This window comes from Hemicordylus capensis, chromosome 2 (genome assembly GCF_027244095.1).
Source record: "Hemicordylus capensis ecotype Gifberg chromosome 2, rHemCap1.1.pri, whole genome shotgun sequence".
In the NCBI taxonomy this organism is placed as follows: Eukaryota; Metazoa; Chordata; class Lepidosauria; order Squamata; family Cordylidae; genus Hemicordylus; species Hemicordylus capensis.
In genome coordinates, this window is record NC_069658.1 from 144,171,378 (window position 1) to 144,194,982 (window position 23,605).

The 23,605-nt window shown below is 42.9% G+C and overlaps 1 protein-coding gene across 2 annotated transcripts in view; it reads right to left on the reverse strand.

Annotated features, from left to right (window-relative positions):
• The window catches only part of CPLX1 (complexin 1), a 230,267-nt gene extending 206,751 nt beyond the window's left edge, over positions 1 to 23,516 (reverse strand). The window contains exons 1-2 of one of the 2 annotated variants that reach the window (XM_053292578.1): positions 23,317 to 23,516; positions 21,171 to 21,285 (exon numbers count right to left, since the gene is read on the reverse strand). In XM_053292578.1, the coding sequence (XP_053148553.1) occupies positions 21,171 to 21,201 (31 nt within the window). In that variant the 5' untranslated portion in view covers positions 21,202 to 21,285; positions 23,317 to 23,516. Of the gene's footprint in view, positions 1 to 21,170; positions 21,286 to 23,097; positions 23,130 to 23,316 lie in introns of those variants that run through there. The other variant, XM_053292580.1, reaches the window with a different exon arrangement.
• Positions 23,517 to 23,605: the final 89 nt, after the last annotated feature.

The window sequence follows — 23,605 nt, forward strand, 5'->3', positions numbered from 1 at the left end:
TACAACAATTTAAAACCTTAAAACAATTTTTTAAAATGAAGTTAAAACTATTAAGAAGGTATTTAATTAAAAGCCTGGGTGAACAAATGTGTCTTTAAAGTTTTTTTTTTTAATTGTCAAGAGATGGGAAAGCTCTTATTTCAGCAGGGAGTGCATTCCAAAGCATTGGGGCAGCAACTGAGAAGGCCGGTCCCCAAATAGCCACCAGACGAGCCGGTGGCAACTGCAGAAAGACCTCTCCTGATGATCTCAATTAAACAAAAGATCTTAGTTATTGATTGTATTAGCCTTAGCCTAGCTAGTTTGCTTTCTGCTGGTTTTTGGAATGAACTATCCTAACCCAAATGAGTGTGCACCCTTTTAAGGAGTCCTTTCAGTTTGTAACTACAGAGGGTTTTCCTTTGGCTAGCTTTAATGTTATGCCATCCAAGTATCTTGAAGGTCATTTTAAAGGTATTGCTTTGACACAAAGGTTCTGTCTATGAGACTCAAATGAGATAGAATTCCTGGTTCATATATTTGTTGTAGATTTCATGCAGACTCAAGAGGAAATTTGGCATTCCCATTGACTAGAACAGAACATTTCCCAGGAGACCCAGTGAGTATTTACTTACTTTCTGTATAAATGGGGCTGAATCGTTTGCTGTGTTGTCAGTGGCAAAAAAAAATAAAAATCAATCTTGTTATCAAGACCAGATCTGTAGTAGCACCTGATCAATTATTGTTTTGGGGTTGTGGTTTTGCTTTTGCTTTTTTCCTCTTTTTTGGACAGTGGATATGGTCAATGGACCACATTTGCCTGACTCACCGAATATATATATTTACATTTTGCATTCAAAATCTAAGAGAGGCACAACATTTAAGTGTGTGTTCTGTTTCTTACAACTTTAAAAAAAAATTTGGTAGGGCCAATGAGGTCAGGTAAGTATTGGGGTGGGGTGGGGGGTTCATTTGGCCCAGGGGCCATTGGTGGGTTCACTAGACTGATATTTCAACAGCAAACTTTAGGTCCCATAATAAGCTCTAGCAGTTCTGGTTAGTTACTTGCCCTCTTGATGGCATTTGTGAGTTAATACTATATACTTCATTTGCAGATGCATTAGACTGCTAAATAATAGACTAATGTCAACATACTTTATGGACTTGCCCCGAATGAAATATAAAGGAGGTTTGTATGACATCTGCTTACCCTTGCTTTCTGTGAGCTTAATGCATCATTTTAAATCTTTTATAAATGGCACATTATATTTTTATATCCCAGCACAAAATGCACAGATTCCTCTGAAAAACACTTGCATTCCCTAATGTTAGCAAAGATCATTGTGGAAAAGATGTCATTTATGTTGTCAAATAGCAGTATTCTATGGGTATGCAAAAAGGCACCCCCTCCATGATTTAGCAAAAGAACCAAGTTGCAGGCTAAGAGCCTCTAGTGAACTTTTCACCTTGTACAGCCCCGGCCCCATGGCACAGACCGGTCATTAGCACAGGCAAGCCTGGCAACATGCCTTTAGGTCTAATTTGCAATGGACTAAAAAAAGGGATGTACTGCAGCATCTCTTTCAAGAGTAGCTAATAGACCTGGGGCAGGAAGCCTTCCTTTTGGAGATAACACTTTGAACATTCAGCATAAATGAGCAAACAGATTGACATTTTCCCCTCATTAAAGTCAAAGTGGCTGGTTAAGATAAAAGGGAAAGCTTCAGTGTCAACAAAAGATTTTCATTTTGCACCAAGTTTCGAAAGAGTGGGCAAACATAGAACTATTTTCACCACCCATGCATAGCTTGAACTTGTCTTTGTCTTCCCAACTATTCTGGGACACACCTGCACTGATTAAGCTCACTTTAGCAGTGGACACTCTTGTCTTGTGACAATCACCCTCCCCTCCAGGGAGGGATAGCCTCTTGATCGACTCAAACACTGCCCCAGGGCATGATTTTGGGTTGATCTACTCTGATCAAACAACATGGAATGGGATTCTGTTGGAAGCTGCTATCCATGGATTCTCACAAGGTGAGCTGCATCTGCTGCCCCTCATTACTTCTTCCCTTCCTCACCCTGCCCTGTACCCTACTCTTGAGGAGGCTCTGGATCAAACTTTGTGCACCGAACACACCTAGGAAGGATATGTAACCCCTTCCACTCAGCCATCTCGCTCCACAGACTCCTCACCAACCCCCCCCCCTCTCTCTCTGCTTTCCTCTCCACTCCTACAATCCAGGCACTCTCATTAAGGATTTCTAGTTAAGATCTCTTTGTAGATTCTATGCAACCCTAGCCAATTTATTGTAGATTCTATGCAACCCTTTCTTTCTGTAACTCTCCAGTTTTACTTTAAATAAAGCTTTGAAAGTGCAGCCGTGCTTCCCTCCTTATATCCAATCCACCAGACCTGCTTAAATTTAATGCTGTGTCAGGACTGCAGTTCTGATTTGAGTTAATTTCACCACACAAGCCTAAAAGTATAGCCGAAGCATCTAACCAGTGCTTCCATGCAGTTCTGGTAACATTTAGGAGTCTTTAAAGCTAATTCTGTTGGCCCAATCCTTGTCATCAATTTCAGTTAAACTAGGCCAAAAATTAAAAATAAAAAGATACTTTACCAAGTGCAGTCTGCTACAGCTGTTTCCTTTACCTACTGGAGCCCTTCCATTTATAATTGAGTCACAGTTTAACCAACTAAGTGGATCATCCTCTGGGAGAAAAATCTAGGACACCCTTGTCTTAAGGGCAGCAGGAGGGACAATGGTTTCACTCTGAAGCATCAATGCAACTGTCAGGGAATATTTTTAAAGTCTGAAAACAATCACCTTTGCCTTTGCCTTTTCTGTTCCTGAAAAGTGCATCAACCTCAGGGTTTAATTTGAGCCCAGTCTTAGTACCAGTTCATGCACGATGGACATAAATTTAAGTTTGCCCTGCAGGTACTATAGGAAAAAGGTCCATTAATTTCATAACCCACTCTTCCTTGGGCAAGTTCACAAGTAACAGTGGCACCTGAGGTTCATCCAAGCACCCACAGCCCCAAGAGGGCATACCCCCCTGTCCCCACACAAGCCTCTACTTCCTTTCCACGTTCTGAGATGCTGTGGTTGGCCTTGACATCCAAACCCACCAGTCTCGGCACATCCTGCCCCATTTCCACCAGGCAGCCCAACCCTTGCAACTTGTTTCAGTTCTCAGTTATGGACTGCAGGTTCCCTGCAGGAAGCCCAGCAGCATATGTGGAGACAGGTGTTTTCAGATGTAAAGACCAATCTTGGCATCTTGGAACCCGGAAAAGAAGGAGAGGCTCACCCGGGGAGCTGGCGAGTGTGTACTCCCAAGGCTGAGCATGCTTGTGTGAACCTCAGGTGCTGCCATTATGTGTGAACCTGCCCAATGGGTCCAGGGTGCTCAGAGAAGCTGACCAAGGAAAGAAATAAAAGTTCTGGGGTTTTCTTAGATCATGGTCAGCACAAAAAGTCAAATAAGCCAATTGTTACATTTTAGACCAAGTACAAGCCAGAGGTTGCCAGTTCGAATCCCCACTAGTATGTTTCCTGGACTATGGGAAACACCTGTACTGGGCAGCAGCGATATAAGAAGATTCTGAAAGGCATCATCTCACACTGCGCAGGCAATGGCAATGTAAACCCCTCATGTATTCTACCAAAGACAACCACAGGGCTCTGTGGTCACCAGGAGTTGACACCGACTCAATGCCACCAGGGGTGGAGCCACCATTGGGCAAACAGGTTCAAAGAGCCTGGGCCACTGCCAATCGGGGGCCGTGCCTCACAGCCCCAGACGCACACCCCATGAAGAGTCGCTTCGGCCATGCTGTGAAAGCAGTGCTGTCTGATTTTGCTCCTGAACGGGACTGTGTGGCGCCGTTTGGGAGCGAAGCCCCGTCCCCTGTGTCAGACATATGACACAGGGGGTGTGGCTGAATGCACCCTGCATCATACATCAGATGCAGGGGGTGGGACTTGGGGGGCATGGTAGTGGCAGAACCCGGGCTGCTGCTTGGCTCCCTCCGTGCCTGGATGGCACACTTTACATTTCCATTAGGTCCTTAACTTTAATGAGCCTGATAGATACCTATAGGGCACCTTCCTTAGTTACCTGCCCTTGGTCTCGAGTCCAGTGCATATAGCCCAGGTGCTGGGTGCAAAGACACAGATCACTACTATACCTTTATTTTATCCTCCAGTTGTTTCTTCCTTACTAATCTAAGGGGCAACTAAATTTGTCCTCTTTCTCCTTCTTCCCCACTGATCTTTTCATGACTAGTAGTTTCCCAACAATTGCCACTCATCTCAGCTGCAATCCTTCAGCAACCACCCAAAATCCACCACTACGGGAGGTCTTGCCTGACTAATGTGTGCGTCTCCCTTACAACCTGTGGATAGTACATCTGTTCTGCTAGCTAAGCTCTTCATGTTTCCTCATATGATGCTTTTAGTACAAATGTTTTTCTTGACCTTTCCCCTACTTGCTTGTAGCTTATCACTACTATCCTGATTAAACCGATGCTAAAGCTAACTGAGGCCTAGCCTACTGTATATCCTAGAGAATGGCCCCCCAAGCTGCCTTTATCTTAAAATATACTTTTAATTGCCTTCAGTCTGCTCAGCAGGGAACTGTAGCCAATCTCTTTATATGGTACACATAGGAACATAGGAAACTGCCATATACTGAGTCAGAACATTGGTCTATCTAGCTCAGTATTGTCTTCACAGACTGGCAGTGGCTTCTCCAAGGTTGCAGGCAGGGATCTCTCTCAGCCCTATCTTGGAGAAGCCAGGGAGGGAACTTGAAACCTTCTGCTCTTCCCAGAGTGGCTTCATCTCCTGAGGGGAATATTTTGCAGTGCTCACACATCAAGTCTCCCATTCATATGCAACCAGGGCAGACCCTGCTTAGCTATGGGGACAAGTCATGCTTGCTACCACAAGACCAGCTCTCTTTTCCTAAGTTTGCAAACGCAGATGTCCATATTTGATCATTTTAGGTGCATACTTAAAACATCTTGGGTGGATGTCTAACATGTTTTGTGTCATTTAGACCTTGTCCTCAAATGACTATTCTCAATGCCAGGATTCATCCCAGGAACAAATTAAGTATTTTGCTGCTGCACTACAGACCAATGCAGATCTTGCACATGGAGGCAATTTTCACAGATCTTCCCTGTGACCTGGAAGTAGGTCTTGAAGACTGTACAACCCTCAGGAGTGATACTTCCTGGTCACCCTTCCCTGGGTATGAGCAGTGAAAATCACCCCCTTGCAACTGCACCCATGCAGCACCAGTGCTTCATTGAAAGTGCTGGTCCTTCCTTAGTCTGTCAGCCTAAATATTTCTGTGTAGCAGACACTGGGAACAAACAACAGGAAGGACTTGTGAATTTTTCAGGGATGTTTTGTGGAATGTTCTTGAAAACATAATACTAAGCTAGGTCTGATCAGCCAGGTAGTTCTTATCTTTCCAAATCATCAGCAATCACTTTGCTACCATTCTTAGCAGTCAACCACCGATCAAACAAGAAACATGTTCTTGCACATTTTTATTGCACAAATCCTGTTTTTCCCAAACACAGAGACAGGGTGGAGCCTGCCCTGTCAAGGGGAGGGTCATGGAAAGCTGGGAAGGACCTTGGTGTGGCAGAAGCAGGGTTTCCACAAGCTAGGGACTTGAAGAAGAGAGCCAGGGGTGGGTCATAAGGCCAGGTGAACTCTAGTAAGACATGGATGAAGTCTTGGTGGAGCCTGGTGAGTCAGCAGTAGGTGAGATCCTGGCAGATATCGGGAGGAGGCCAGCAGAGTTAGAAGCAGAGCCTGCTGGCTTTGAGGGTGGGTTATACAGCTAAACAATATTTGACAGGCTAGTTCTGACATTGATTTCTGAAATGTGTAAGCCACTTTCCCATAGAAAATGCTCAAAGTGATGCACAATACAATTAAGTACCAAAACACCAATGACAAATTAACTTAAAGAGATCTCAATATTGGTTATTTGCAAGAACAATTTGACTATTCATACCAGTAAAATTAAGTTTGTTAGCCATCTAAAGCATTCCTAAGTTTCTCATATCACATCTTTCCCCCCTTCTCTTGAGCATTTCTCCAAAATAATATTCCAAATAATATTTCATAAGTTCCTTGAATTGACATTTCAGTGTAAAAGGGTGGGAGCTCCAGGTGTAGATCTGTTTGCATTGATAACTAGAGACTTTTTGTGAGCTTCTTTGTTTATATTACTTTTTATTCTGGTCCGTGACTGTAATAAAGAGATTGATTGATTGAGTGATTGATTGAGTTAGACTAATGCAATACTATTGTTCATATGCTATGAACATCCCTGGCTAGGGGTGTGCAAACCAGCTCAAATCCAAACTGATTTGACATCGAAACAGTTTGGTTCGAAGGTTTGGCAAACCCCAAAATGGGGGTGATGGCTCAGTTCGGGGTTGAGCTGAATTGGGGGTTGTTTGGCTCGACCCCAAACCTTCGAACCATGTCAAATCGGTTCAGATAATATATAAACCTACCCCCTCGGGGGGGGGGCTTCTCGAAGGTGGCAGGAGGTCCCCCCCACCAGCCTTCCTTTTCCTAAAAATTGCCCAGTTTGGGCATCTTCGGCCCTTTCCCAGCCTATTCCCTGGCACAGCAACCATTTTGGAGGCTACCACACCTGTATGGTGGGACCCTGCGTGGCCATGCCAGGTGGTTTTGTGCACACCTCTATTCCTTGCAGTGTATGTATTTCTCCACAGGGCTGCTACTTAGAAAACATAGTATTAAAATCTGGGATGCTGGTAAGGGGTTTCCTTTGGAAGAGAAGATAGTAATCAAGGCCATTCTAGAGCTGAAAGCTTTAATCAAGAAAGGAGAACTTTTTGTTATTAGCATGAACCAAAACAATGACAACAGACAAGCAAAGCAATGACAACAACAGCCAAATCCATGGTGGATGGAGATGATGCAAGTTGTAGTCCAACAACAACTAAGGACCGAAGGTTGGGAACCCCCGCCTTAATGTAATTAAAGGACATCATGCCATTTCCAAGACTTCAGGAAGGAAAAGAACTGGGTTTGTCTGAAGGTCTCGGTATGAAGTGTATTACCTACCTAGTATCTTATATCTATCTCTGAAATGTTATCCTTGTGGATGCATAACCTGCAGATGAGAGGGAGGCATTGGTCGATTCACATTAACCAGCAGATATGTTGGTTTCACAAAAATCAGGAGAGAAAAAACCTAAGATGGCACCCCTCCCCACCCCCTGCAAACTGCCCCAACGTTACTCAATGGAGAGGAAGGGGATGGCAGGCTTGAACAAAAACAGCAAGATGTTTCTCAGTGCTAAGAATATTTTCTCAGGTCAGTCACAACCAGATGAAATGGGACTGAGTACCTGTGCCCCTCCACAACACACACACACCCCAGGGGGGAAAGTGCATATAAACGAAGACCCAAGTTACAGCAGGGACTCTTGCCTTCATTACTAACTTCCCCCCACCCAACCATCATTCTCAGCCACAGGCTTAGGTAACACATGCACACCAGGGATCTACTGCAACATCTTGTAACAGGCCCATACTTGTGTGAAATGTATTACCTGCCCTCAAATCTGCCAGCTGGGTTCCTGCTTTTCAGCAAATCAGCCTCTTCTTCATTCTCTCAAGTGGTAGGCATTCACATTCCCTTCCCCCAGCAGCCCTATTAGTCTATCCCTATATAGATTACTTACTAATTTGTAAAATCTGGGGTTTATAGTTAGATTAGAGCCGATGTTGCTAAGAAACTATATTTTCATGTTGCAAAAGGAAATCTCGGAATGCATAACATATGACAATTATACTTGTGCACATCTGAGCAGTGGGAAAGGAGCAGTATTTTATCTGGTGACACACTAAAGCCAAAAGGGAACTTTGATTATTAAATGCTTTGATTATTAAATGCATTTGATTATTAAATGTTAAATGCTCTCATTTAACATAAACCAGCAAAGACTATCTACATTTAAAAAAAAAAAAGCACTGAAAAGATGATGATATACCAGCAATAAAATATGCATTGCACTGCTCCCAGGACAAACTTTAAAACGACCTCTTTAAAGTGCAAAAGATATTTTAAAAATATTAAGTTAACTTACAGATTTTTACACAACACATGTAAGCTAAACTCAAACCGAGCAAATGTTTCAGTGTAATACCCCATCCTTAGTGCACATCTGAGGATACCCCATTGAGCATCTGAACTGAAGGCACTTAAAATACATGAGCCGAGAATGGAAAGCAGCAAACAGACAATAGATAACACATGGCCAGAGTGGGGAGAAGACCTTTTACTGAAAAGATATTAACTCTTTCAGTGACCAATGTATCCCATCTCATCCTTAACAGTAATTTTAGGTTTCAATTGTTCTGTGAACATTGCTTCCTTGATCTTATGTCTTATTAAATTCCTTTCAATAGCCAATAGCAATAGCAATAGCACTTACATTCATATACCGCTCTATAGCCGAAGCTCTCTAAGCGGTTTTACAATGATTTAGCATATTGCCCCCCAACATTCTGGGTACTCATTTTACCGACCTCGGAAGGATGGAAGGCTGAGTCAACCTTGAGCCCCTGGTCAGGATCGAACTTGTAACCTTCTGGTTACAGGGCGGCAGTTTTACCACTGCGCCACCAGGGGCTCATTAGTGATTACTTTGGTCACTTTTCCATTGTGTTCTTCTTTCATACGTATCACCCACGGTTTTGTTGTTGTGTGTAGCAGCCAGATGTTCTTTACCCCTGCTAACTGGGCAAAGAGGCACCTTTTACCATGGTGATTCTCTTTATTTAGCAGCGGGAGAGTAACTGGCCCTATCCACCCCCAGCACAGTACCTCCAGTGACTCTTGCTGGTGTCCATATTCTGTTTCTTTTTAGATTGTGATCCCTTTGTGGACAGGGATCCATCTTATTTGTTTGTTATTTCTCTGTGTAAACCGCCCTCAGCCATTTTTGGAAGGGTGGTATAGAAATTGAATTTAATAATAATAATAATAATAATAATAATAATAATAATAATAATATCTTTTCATTTGTGGTCTTCCTGTTTCTCCAATATAGAACACTGCACATTCCACACATTCAATTTTGTGCACTATCCCCTTTACCTGAAATATATTTTATTTATCATATATTTTATTCATCATAATTATATATTGCCTGATCTGTACATCTCTTGGTGGTAGACACAATTTAAAACATGACAAATATAGAACAGAGTAAGACAAAACAATTTCACAGAATAAAAAGTTAAAACAATGTCATAGGATAAAAACAGTTTAATATATAGACAGAAATAAAGAAAAGATCATGGGAGGAGAGGATCTGACTGCCTTTATCTAATGAATTATAGCTCGGTAGCTTAAGCACAGCCAACCTCTTCCACTCAGAAAGTACTCACTGAGCAGCATCCAGTCTAATGCTTCCCTCACACAAAAATTGTCCCCATCCTTTCTTCCTTCTGCTGCCCTGAAGGACCCCCAGCCTTTGGAACATATTTTGTGGGGTCTTGGGGGCAGCAAAAGGAATGGGGAAATTGAGGAAGATTGTTGTACACTGGTAGTATTCTAACATGAAAGCAACCTTCATCAGGATGCTGCTCACCAGTGTTCCCTCTATTCCCCCCCCCCCATCTGTGTGCAGAATGAGTGTTCTGGGTGGCATTATCAAAGCAGTGTGTGTGCATGTGCATTCAGAGTGGGGTCTTCCTGATTAAATCTGAGTGGGATCCAAAATTAACTGAGTGGACATTAAAAAAAGCTTATGAACACACACACATGTGCATGTCTCGGAGGGAACACTGCTGCTCACTGTGTCTGCTTGGACAAAATCCATAATTCCACTGTTTACTCATCTATGCCTTAGTATACAAGAGCCTGCATCTTCCAAAAATGGCCAAAAATAGGACTACTCTCTCTAGGCATTCTGGACCAGCAATGCTGTTACACTCACCTTATGTGTTATGTTCTCTTTATGGTTGCATCTACACATGTGAATGGGCCCGGAGGCAATATTTACAGATTGAAAAGCTTTCCTATTGAGACCAACTAGGATTCCCATTCCCACCCCACAGAAAGCTCAGTTGCTGCCACTACCGCCTGACCTCTCGGCCCGAGACATCTTGCTCCAAGTGGTCACACATCAGTGGTGGCAACAATAAGGTCTCTCTGAAAGTCTCCTTGATAGTGGCAGCCAGCAGGAAGATCTGATGGAGACATGCGAGAAGAGAAAAGAAAGAGGAGCAGCAACAGAGAGGCTCCTTTCTCTGTCTACCCACACAGTAAGCATCCTCATTTTTCCTGTCATATTCCAGAGGACAAATACCCTTCCTGGTGCTTTCATTAAAGCTATGGAGCTCTATGAGGAACAAGACGAAACCCTTCTCTGTTTATTCTGTGGTAGTGAACCACCTCTGAAGACTGAGCACTGCAGTTCTGCCCTGACTGGCTGGTTCAAATCTCATAGATTCCACCACAGGACAAAAGCTGTGGTGGCCAAGAGAAGTGGATGATCAGGTGACCTAAGAGGGAAGTTAGTGCAGCAACAGAAGCTCTGTGAAATGACTTGCCAATAATTGCACATACATATTTGGTACAGCAGATTTTCTGCTTCCACATTCCTCACCTTATGTACATAAGAACTATGTTACTTAAAAGAACCAACACCACTGTATAGTACACACCTTCATTTATTTTATAGCAGCCTCCCCACACCCTGCAAAGGCCTTGAACTATTTTAATAACCTGTCAATAAGGCATCATACATGCTTGTCAGATCTGATATTTCTGAAACACCTGCACATGATCGGCATTTCTGCCGTGATTCTTTTTAAATAGATACTTTTGCCTCTTTTTTTTTTTTTTTAAAAAAGTGGTTTCAATCCTGTAGAAATAACTGGGATTTTGCAGTTGGAAAGAAGTAGGAAAGGGTTTTACATAAACAAGGGAATAAATGAAACAGAATCATAAGTAATACAGGAAAGATTCTCATGAGAGGGGCAATGCTACTCTCTAACAGCCATCTCTGTATGGTTCTATGAGGTGTTTTCAGGGGTGCTGATTGAAGGCAAGCTTGAGGAGCAACTCCTCACTTAAATTGCATGCTGGGGGGAGTAGAGACACTTTCTGAGGGGAAGCAAATATGTTTTGGGGGAGTTCTGTAAAATGAGAGAGGAACTGCTCACATGCTTAAGGGGGGATATGCACCCCTGGCTGTTTTTCATCAGTGAACCTCTGTGACCATTTTTCTGTGCATGAATGTACAGAAAAATGATGTGCACACACCATTTGACTTTTGGTTAATTTTCTACAATGTATTCAAGGTGACTTACACTATAAAATACAGAATGAGAAGTATAAGCAAACCAACAAGTAACAGTCTACAGGAGAGCAACAACACAGAAGCCACAATCCACCTCTACGGGATAGATATCCCATTCCCCCTCCACCTCCCCAACACACACTCAGAACTTGTACTTAGATGCGTGTGTGTGTGTGTGTGTGTGTGTGTGTGTGTGTGTGTATTTCATCACTCCAGGACATTACCAGGAGTGCTAATGATGCATGCTTCCTCTATCCCCATTCAACCTTTCCTCTCACCTGGAAGCAAGTTACACAGCCAAGGGTGTAGAGTAGAGGAGGGAGTAAGGTTCTGTTGAATCCTATGCTGATTTCTCCACGTGTGGGAGAAACGCATGGGTCTACACTGAGATGGATGGAACCCACAGAAGTCAACACAACAAACAGCAGTAGTAAGAGTACTTAAAAGCCCACCCACCAAAGGACTGAAAACCTGCACAGCTTATTGCATGAAAGGAAACACCTTCGGAAATAAAAACAGCTGGAAGCAAAACAGGGTGACAGAGGGCTCTCAGAGGACATCTCTTGGAAGAGAATTCCACAGCATGGAGGAAACTACTGGGGGAGGGGAAGAACCCACCTCGTGTCCCAAAAATGCATAGGAAGCTGCTGTCAGACCACAGCTTCATCTAGCTGAATATTGTCTACACAGACTGGCAGCAGCTTCTCCAAGGTTTCAGGCAGGGGTCTTTCCCAGCCCTACCTGGAGATGCCAGGGACTGAATGTGAGACCTTCTGCATGCAAATGAAATACTCTGCCACTGAGCTATGGCCCTATCCCCTATTCCACTAAAAGAAGTGGCACAGTGCAAAAATCACATCCATAGATCTACGTGAGCAAGGGAAGAACAAAGGAAAGGAGGCATTCCCTAAGGTATGTAGGCCAGTGAGGGATTAAAGGTTATAGCAATATCTTGAATTGGGACACACACACACACACACACACACACACACACACACACACACACACACACGTGCAGGCAAGCCAGAAGGGGAACAAAATAATCTTTGCATCCTGCTCTATTCAAGTCAGGGGCTGCCTGCCAGCCGTACCTTGCGACAGCTCCATATAGAGTGCATTGTGCTCTACACTCCTTTGGTGTGCATCAATATGTCGTTTGATTTTTTTTGTCTTCCCTCAAATATGTCATTTGTCTTCCTCCTTTCTCTTCCCCATCAAACTTCTGGAGCGCCCCCCCACCCGCAATTTTATTTTATTTTTCTGTTTGTGTACCTTATGTATGAAAAAGCCAAATAATACATACAAGAAAGAGTCCATTGGCACCTTAAAGATAAGTCCACTTATTTTAGCAGACTATTGATGGACTAGAATCAATCAGAATCAATCCCCAAAAGCTTATGTTAAAATAAATTATGTTAAGTTGCTAACGTGAAACCAGATCGTTCGTTGTTTATACTGCAGCAAACTAACATGGCCACCCCACGAAAAGTTAATAATAGTTTTTAATAAAAAGGATATCGTGAGAAGATACTTTCTTTCTGCTCTTATACATGATTGTATAAGATTGTCAGGCATCAGTTTCAGTCACAAGGCATGCTCTAAAGTGGCTTATCATGCCACCTAGCAGGGATTTTAAGAATTGTATTTGCTCAGAAAGGGCTGGTGTGAAATAACTCAAGCAAAGAAGATAAGGCATATGAAATTTGGGATTAGTACTTATTGGCTGGGGAAATGGAAAAGCAATTATGGCTATATTATTTAAAAGGAGAGGGTCTCCAAATATACCAATCCTATTAAGATTTTAATGCAATATCCATATACTGACAGTTTATTGTGGCTCAGGATAGTGGGAGTCATAATCTACCCACAGCTGAAGAGCCTCAGGTTGGCAACCCCTGGATCTAATGCCATCTGATCATAAAGAGGAACATACACACTGCTGCTCAGAAGTACAGGCACCAGTATGCCCTCTAACAGGGATTCCCAGATGTTAGCTACATCTCCCATAACTCCCAAGCAAAGGCTATTGCAGCTGGGGATGCTGGGAGTTGTAGTCAATGAAATCTGGGAATACCTGTTAGAGGGAACACTGACAGGTGCCCAGAGAAACAGTAGAAATGAGGAATTTCCACTCTTCTTTAAAAAAAAAAAAAAAAGAGTGTTGCATGCATTCTCTCTGCCTTGCATGTCACTCCTCCTGAATTCTAGTTTATCTGGAATTAATTCTAGAATTGGAGCTTGCACAATTTGCCGCAACTCAGTTCCTTCACATTATTGACATCTTTCCTCCTTCTCCTCTGTTACAGATGAGCATTTGGCACATGGATGAAACATTACAAAAGAAAAGCAGTCTTGATGCAATCATGCATATAACTACATTAATATGCCTGCTGTGTGGTCCGTTGCCGATGTGCACTTCTCCACGTTGATAAAACACTGTACAAAAACCATCCCAATAAAACTGTACACACAGTCACCTTGAGACTGGCTTTTTGTGGTGTTCATTCAGGGCACATGTGCATCAGGAAAGCACTGCACGTGACAGAGGGGGTTGGATACACAAATGAATTGAAAGAACAGAAAGCACAAACTGCATTCACACTGCTTTCTATGCAACATTCAGAAATAAAGAATGGAACAACTGAGAATTCCTGATGTATCAGTTCCACTTTGGAAACTAAAGCAAGGAGTTTGGAACTGCAAAATCCAGGAAGGAACTCAGATCAGGAGAAGTTTGGAAGCAACTTTAATAAAAATGGACATGTTTTGTCAGCTACTTATCTCTCTAATTAGCTGGCTTAATGCCTCTCTACCACCTTAAGTGGCACAGCGGGGAAATGCTTGATTAACAAGCAGAAGGTTGCCAGTTCGAATCCCCGCTGGTATGTTTCCCAGACTATGGGAAACACCTATATCAGGCAGCAGTGATATAGGAAGATGCTGAAAGGTATTATCTCATACTGCACGGGAGGAGGCAATGGTAAACCCCTCCTGTATTCTACCAAAGACAACCACAGGGCTCTGTGGGCACCAGGAGTCAAAATCAACTTGATGGCACACTTTACCTTTTACTTTAATGCCTCTCTATACAGAACTGGCTCTACTATGATGCCCTGTGTGGTAGCAGCCACAGGCCGCAGATTTAGAGTGTCACTAAAGTGAGAAGTTGCCTGTTATTTAATTTATAATTATTATATATTTGTACCATGGGAGAGGAGCACCAATGGGATTGTCCACCTCAGGCACAAACACATCTTGAACTAGCTCCATTTCTATATTTTCTATTGATTTTATCATTTTATCCTCCCAGTCTGTAGTATTCCCAAGACAACTTTATGGACTCGCCAGCTAATAGATCATTTGGTTTGTCTCATTTGCTTTCCTAACCTTACATCACTCTATATTCCAATGGCTGCTTTGATGCCGGCCACAAGTTTGACATTGTTTCAAGGTCAATATTGCTGCAAATAAGCTCCAGATTTCTAACTGTGCTGCAAATTCTTGATAAGTAGCTCATAAGCAGGTTCATCATTGTTCCTAGGTAATGGCAAAGGCACTAAAGAAGCACATCAAAAAACCTCGGTAGAGCTAATTTGTTTTGTTTTCCATTGATGTGTTCGCACAACGACCGAGTCCAACAAGTTTGAAATTAGTTAATTTAAAATTGCCAAACAAATCAATTGAGGCTGAACCTGTTATTATAACCTCGGTTGGCTCCAAGGTGAGAAAATACGCTTGTATTCTCAGTGCATTTCCAACCTGTCTTTTGAGCTTTGCTTCTGTGCTTCTTATTGATTTCCTGACTCATTTTCACCCTTTTTAAAAAATGCTGGCAGACTAAATTTGTACAAAGCATATTCAGAGGTGCTAATTCTCCCTTTAAAACTACAAGCCATCACATGTCTAGTCTTAGTGAGACCGACGCCCAGCCCCAGACTGAGCTCACAATGCTGATGTAATACCCAAGAGAGTTGTGTGAGTAAGTTTATGTTATAAAGCAGCAATTAGCTAGCTGATTGGTTAGGTTGAGTTGTTGTTATTTTTTAAAAAGATCTACCCTCTTCAAGAAGTACAGAAGCAAAGGCCTAATTAAAAGCACATAAATAGTATCACCAAAGCCAGTGGGATTTCTAACTTCCGTAAGATTAGTCATATACACTCACCTGTCTTAATGAACTGCAAAACCCACAGTGGTTGATTTCACGCCTCATGCCCAAATCATATATTATTCTTCTGAGTGGTAGCACAGAGGCTGAATTCATGCCTCCAGTCACCATCATGGGTTTGAATCCTGCACACATACAGACCAACGTATGTACATCATGTGATCAGGACCCATCCAATCAGCCAGTTAGGTGAGATTCATGGGCATAGCATCCATTGGACAAGCAGGGACAAATGTCCCTGGGCCCAGAGGGTCAGGGGGGCTCCACGGGGCCCCCAAGCAGACTGCCCCATGCCTCGCCACCCCTGCCCTGCTGCCCTGGCCCTTGCCCCATCACTGCTTCTTATCCTTGCCCCCATGTGGTGGTGAGTGCTGTGGCTGGGCTGGTCCTCTCCAGCTGGCCGGCATGCCTCTCTCTCTCACTCTCTCTCACTGGCTGGCCGAACTGTGCGCCTGCACAATTCGACTATGGAAGTCACACGTCCGTGAGGAACTGGCCAGCCGAACTGCAGGTGCGCAGTTCGGCCGGCCAGCCAGCCAGCGAGAGAGAGAGAGGCATGCCGGTTGGCCAGAGAGGCCCACCCCAGTCACAGAGCCTGCCGTCATCACGGGGGCAAAGATAAGAAGTGGTGGCAGGGCAAGGCAGCGATGGCAGCGCATGGGTGGTGGCAGGGGGGAGATGTTTGTTGCCCTCCTCCTTGCGCCTGACATCAGATGCAGGGGTGTGTGGCTTGGGGCACACACACTTTGGGCCCCCCTACAAAGATTTTGTCCCTGGACCCCCAGGGATCTCGCTATGGCCCTGGTGAGATTCACATCTTATCAGAACCCAACAACTGCCAACCAGGTGTGAAAGGCACATATGATCAGCCCCACTTGTATGGAAGGAGCATTTCTATCATCAGCTACTCCGTGACAGCTTGGGACAGGAGGTCTCCTGCCATGCTGTGTGTATGTAAAGAAAGCCATCATGACATACCTGTCCATCTGCATGAGAAACCCAGGAAGTGGGCCCTTAGTATTTGGAGTGCATATGTAGTGAATAATGAAATGGTGGTCGGCATGAGGAGGACAATGATTTAAAGTAGCCCCACTGAAATTAAAAGGACAAGTTAGGCAATGCTTAACTTATATTTTTGATTTCAATGGGACTACTTTGAGTAATTTTACTCATGTCTGCCTATGTCTTTTATGTCTTATTTGAAACACTGCTTGCTCTTTAATGGATATTTGTGACTGCAGTTGCCTGTTATTATCATTGCTCTCTACTGTAATCCATAGTGAGGTAAATATACTCATAAAACCATATTTAGTATCCATGTACATTCAAAGAGTTGTCTGAATGTGTCCACTATTAGCATACCTCTGGTGCAGATAACAGTTCTGCACTGCATACAGGCAGGAGTTTGGCTGGAACAAGTTCATGAGGAGAATCTAAATTTTTAAAAGATGTTTATTTCTACTTTCATCCCAAAGCATTATAGTCATCTTTCTAAGAATGCCTAGTCTAGCCTTAGAGACTGTGCCCATAACTTTAAGAGTCCAGAGCAATAAGACAGGATGTAGAAATGGCATTCTCCACTCTGGTTCCGAAATGGCTATTGAGACCAAAGCAGATATATTAGTCTTCAATGAGCTTAGCCGAAAGCCGGCAGGCAGGACTTACAAGCAATTCCTGGCAGAGCCATGCACAGGACTGCATAGAAGAAAATGTCATCAAGCAATAAACTAGAGTGTGATCAACAAAAAAATAAGAAATCCATCTTAGGTATACATATTGGACATGTTAATATATTGGTAAAAATGCCACAGGCTAAAACAGTGGCACCTAGTAACAAAGTATGAGGGTGGGTAAAACGTTTTGAATGAGAAATAAGTGTGATATATTGATTTTTTTAAATAAATGAAAGTGACCTATCTTTTCCAAACATCTCTGAAAAGAGGAATCTCGTGTATGTGGTTTCCATTTAAGCCCCTCATTTTGTTCCCGTAAACCCGGCCATCCTTTCTCCCTTGTTGCCCCTTATGCCTGGAATCCCCACCCAGAACAGGGATGTGGCGCGGCTACCTCTCTCCCCTCTCCTTTCCTTTAGGCCCCTTTTCAAAGTCCACGCGTTCCACAACATCCTTTATCTAATTATTGATCATGGACATCTTGTTGCACAATCGCATTTGCATGACTTTCTGGCAGAGCAGAGCTGTGCTGGAGTGCAAAAGCATCAGTGGTGCTTACAAGAATGCAGCAGCACAGGCGGGGCTCCTATCGCCCACATTGCATTGCAGAGAGCCAACGTAAATAGCAGCCATGGGAGCCCCAAACTCTCCCAGTCCTGATCTGGACCACGGCAGGAGGGGCTTTAACCCTTCACCCTCTTTGCAGTCCTGATCCCGATTGCCTGCACACTTGCTATTTGCAGATGAGGGAAGAACATGTACTGTGAAGGGGGCAAAGGCCATGATCCCATGCCTTGGTTCCACTATGGATCTGGGCCCTGGAGCTGCTATTTGCATTTTTAAAACATAGGTCCAAATCAGCCATTTGATGTCAGGTGTAGTTTGCCAATCAATTCGAACAGTATTATGTCATGTCAATGCCCTGTGGTCACTTTTTCCTCCCAAGAGTAAGGACCTGTCCTGCCCCATCCAAATCTAGTTTTACTTTGTAAAACATTGTGTACACTGATGGTCCCCAAAAGCTCATCACCTTCACCACCATCCTAATGATTTTAGCGTGGAAATAGATTCCATGGATTTCACCAGCACTGAGCATGCTAAGGACTATGGTAAAATAATATTAGCAACATCAATTTGAAAACTGTCCATTTTCAGTATTTCCTTTTCAATCCAACCTTTATTTATTATAAATATGTATACCCCACCTTTCCATTTGCTGAATGGACCAAATGCACAAGACAACTAACATTAAAAAAAAAATGCATTCAGTATAATTAAAGGTGTAAATTAAAAACCATAAAAACAAACAAAAACAGTAAAAGCAGAAGAGAAAAACTAACATTATCCACAGGCAGGAATTAAACTGCTCATATTTTGAACACCTGCCAGAATAAAAAGATTTTAGCATGGCCATGGAAGCCCTTCAGAGAGGGACTGGAATGCACCTCCTGTGGAAGGCTGGGTGGATGGCTGCAGAAATGAATGAAAAATGACGGTGGGCATGGTCCATTCTTCTACGGTCACACTGGCATGTACTGGGGGGATCAACATAAGACCCAATGGAGCTCTCTTCTCTCTTCTCCTGGTTGGGCTTTAGGGCTTGAGTAACTTGCAGACCAAAGCACCAAGAGAAGATTGCCATCTGATGAGCATAGGCCTTCTGGCCTTTGTAATGGTCATTGTGCTGTACTGTGCATGTGCTGTGGAGCAGTCAGGCAGTAGAGAGGAGGAGAAAGGGCTCCCTTGGGCCCATTCCCAATCCTCCCCCATGCATGCAGTTAGGACTACAAGGGGACATATTTCCAATGCTACTGTTACTGCATGTAAAAAGTAATGGATTTAAGTGGGATTTAAGTCACCTTAACTGTGTGCAGTACTGCAGCCAAACAATGAAAAACAATAATAATGGGGGAGAGAGTCTGAAAATTAACAATTTCCTTTTATTTTGTTGTTTCAAACCATACATTTTTAAATTTTAAAAAGCCATTTACCTTGTCAGATGTGCACCTAGGTAATTTTGGAGCATGGACATAAAGGCATTTGGATTCCCCCCCCACCATCCCCTGCTGCAAGTTAAGCATCTTTTGTTTTTTTAGAGGTAGGTTCTTAAGGGCACAAACCACACCACCCAGACAGACTAAAGAGGGTTTGGGGGCACCCAGGAGTGTGGAGGCCCGGGACTTCAGCCCCGAAGAGTGCCTCTGTTGCTTGTGCATAAAGAATTAAACTGAGTAGAAATTTTCTAATGAACTAAATTGCTTCATAATATGTTTATACTCCAAACCGCATCCATAGCACAGCATATTAAACAATAACGGTACCACTGACTGCCAGGATAATATGTGTGTGTGGGGAAAACTAAAGTCTCATATGACTTGCAAAATCACTGGAAGTCTATCAATGACCTTCAAATCATGCCTTAATAAGACTTGAAATGGTAGTCAGTGGACGAGGACTTTAAAATGTGCACTGTAATGGTACAGAACAAGCCCTCACTTGTTCTGGTACACTTGAATATTGAGGTAACCGCACAGTTTGTTAGTACTTTTGCTTGTAAATTATTAGTACCAAAACCACTTGAATACAATAGAACATCTATTAAAAGATGAGACATCAGCCAATTTAGACCACAAAAAGACTTCTTAATGAGAATCACTTAGGCTGCCATTTTATGCACATTTTCCTGGGAGTAAGCACTGTACAGATTTACTTCTGAGTACACATGCATAGGATTGCTCTTAGACTTGTTAAAGCATTTTCTAACACACATATAAAATGCCATCTGATTTGAAAGACACCAGTTTGACTGGCATGGGTTTCCTTCAAGCAGCTTGCAGGCATTGTAGGTTTGTAATAATGAATGTACTGAGAATTATGTACTAGAGATAGCAATAGCAATAGCAATAGCAATAGCACTTACATTTATATACCGCTCTATAGCCGGAGCTCTCTAAGAGGTTTACAATGATTTTAGCATATTGCCCCCAACATTCTGGGGTACATACTTAGTACTTTGCAGAACCACTGTTCCAGATAAGAGCCATGACAGTAAAACTGGTTTAGATTTATAATGTGGACATAATGCTCGTCTGTTAACAATATGACTAGTTTTTCAAATTCTTCAGCTTTGGAAAACTCTTCTCTTTAACAAGCCCTCTCCTGCATATTTGCAGAGAAACTGTCCAAGGTTTAAAAAGTACTAGAAAGAGTTGATAGTGAATGTTCATAGAAACACCATAGCCCTATTCAGCTATTATGCCTGTACACCCACACACATTTCTGTATGAATGACCATACAAGCATTCATTTAAAAAGTAAACCTGGGCACTGGTCCTTCCAAATGCAGGGTGCTGATAGGAAGTGTGTTACTTTATGTTTGTTGACTATAATATATGAATAACTGTACATGCTTACACTGTACACAGATTATATGGGCACCGATTATAACTTGTGAATAGGGTTCATATTCCTATGTTTAGTACAGAACCCTGGTTGTTCACAAACCAACTATGGGTTTGAAGCAACTCTCAGTGCTGCCCACTACAGGCACTGGGACTCAGCGAATATTTAATATCATAGTGTTTTACGGTACAAGTTATATAATGCAAGTTTCATATTCTGGACACTTCGTATGGCGAAGAGTGGGGGAGAATATGAGAAATAAATTTTCAAGGAGATAAATTATTTGCATAAGCCACTCAACTCAATGGTCTGTGCTGGTCTTCTTCAAATCCATTAACCAATAAAATTTCAATGTGACATTTACATTGCATTTCATTTGCATTGAATATTCTATACATGAAAATGTCAGTACAGAGGGCAAGAGTATGAATGCATAATTACCACTAAGTACTTGCAAAGTAGCACCGGCCACAGCAGCTGCCTTTTCAATACAAACGCCATAACAGTGGCTTAACATTCTTCCCACTAAGCAGTCACAGAATAGCACCATTTTGCCCTTACCTCCTAGAGCTTGTTTCATTACAAATTCCATGATGATGGCTTTAGATTCCTTCCCACCGGATCAGTTCACACATGCAAGTCAGATGGAGACAAGTCCTTGAGTCGCAGCCTGTAGCTGAATTCACAAAACAGAAGAGTAGCATTAGGATTGCTGACTTTTGTATTCTGGCCCCATGTCTAACTGCATTAGATCTATATGCCCTTTTAGAAGTCTGTTGGATTGCTCTCCCCCACCCTCATTTCTTATATGGAAGCTGAAGTTACTTGTTCATGTTTTGGACCTATATGATAGCATAGCATATACATTCTGTTGAATGATCTTGAAAAAGTAAAACAAGTGGGGAGTGCACAATCTAATGCTGACATTCTGCTATGAGATAGCACTGAATTAATGGAGAACTATTCCTGGAGTTAGGTAATATTCACTCCGAATCTTTTGGTACAAAATCAAGCACAGCAGAGCTCTGTAACAAACAGCAGAACATTCATTTGCTATGCAAATAGATTTGCCCACATTGCTGTTTAATTGAATTTGCCAGGCACCTGTTCATTTTTATACTGGGATATTAAAAGGCACTATCCAGTTCAATGTAAAACCCATTGGATTTAGATGGGTTTTCTAACTGGAAAGGGGTTAAGTATTTCCAACTTTGTTATTCTGTGTCAATTTTTCAGAAAGGGTGCTCTGAAGGGAGGGAAATGCTCTAGCTATTAAAAGAAGAATCAGTGCTGGGGGGCATTTGAAGGTTGAAGCGCTGGTGCTCCTTGAATTCTCAACAGCAGGCTTCTCTGTCAATATCTCCTAATGGCCAGCCTTCTGTCTGCATCATTGACCAGAAGAGCCACTCCAGTTAAATCCAGTTAAATATCAGATACATTGTGAGTAAGAGAGAAATTTAATGCAAATTGTGATTGAAATGGCATCAGGATCACAAATGACAGGCACAGTTAACACTAGAATGAGTGTGTCTCCCTTTTAAAACAAGGTCAACTAATTTCACTAAAAGTCATGGGTAAGTTTTCTTGGGATTAGGTGCAATTATTCATACTACTGACATTGAAGGGAATTGCAGCATAGAATTTCAGGTCATGGCAACAAAGTCAAGGCTGTTAATTAGCAAATAAATGTCCCTTTTTTCTTATGAGTACGAGTTTTTCACATGCACAGTCAATACATTGTTTGTAACATTTATATCTAGCTGCAAGATACAACTTGAACTCCAGGAGTGAACAGGATTACTAGGCAGGGGAAATTAGAGTTTGGACCCATTACCCAACAATATGTTCCCGCTGCTGGCTCTGCAGAGAGAATAAACATACCCCCCAAGCTCTCCAAACTGCTTGATTTAAAATGTCCCAGTCAAATAACTAGCACATTTTCTTTTCTTTTCTTCTCTCTCTCTCTCTCTCTCTGTCTCTCTCTCTCTTACATTTTAAAGAACGGTATTGGAGAAATTTCTCTAAAGGAATGAGAGCTAGGGGGGGAAATGAGGCAAAACACAGTTCTGTAAGTCTGCATCAATTGGTCATTTTCCCTTTCCAAACTTCTGCAATCAAAGAAATATTGTGACCTCACACTCTTTGGGAGGGGGGATCAATGTATGCACCAAAGGAAGGAGAGGCATGCTTCTAATTCCAATGAGGTTGCAATGAGGATACACAAAATTGGGAGGAGGGGTGTTTTTCCATGCATTGTACTTTGCACTAAGCCCCTTAGAAAGCTTGCAGAGCTCTAAATCAGAGAGCGTGCACGAGCAGCTCACTGCATATCCCCCCATGTCCACTCCAGAGAGGTTTCAGCAACCAGTACACGTACCTAAGCTTGTCCCACAGATCCATCATTAACACTTCCCCCTCTTTTCTACACCACTAACTACCGACCTCCGCAATCACAAAGTAGCGGGTTTCATCACGTAGGACAGCTTACCACCGCACAGCGGGAAAATGGGAAATCCCGGATCCGCGGGGCAGCTCTCAGCAGCAGGGCGTTTTAGGAAAAGACGGGAAGGAGAGTGTTCAGCACCAAGGACACTTCCCTGCGTCCGGGCGGTGCCTACTACCAAGGACGCTTTGCTGAGCACGGAAGCATCAGCACCTAGGAAAGCTCCCGACTCCCCAAAGAGGGCGAAAAGGAGGCGATAAATACCTTTTGCAGCGTCTGGTTTCCTGCAGTTCTGTCTCCTCTTTGAGTTGCGAAGAGAAGCTTCTTTTCCGGCTCACTTAATAGATCAACCTCCTGCTGCAAGCCGGGTCCATGTGTGCTTCAGGAGCTAAAACCGTTGCTGAAGGGCATGGACAGGAGCAGGCGCAAGAAGTTCTCTTCCCTCTAATAGTGTCCGGGCGCAACGATGAGGCAGCAACAGAGAGAAAGAAAAAGCCGAGAGCTCCCTACTTTCGCTACTCCCTCTTTTTATCACGGGATTTCCGGACCATCC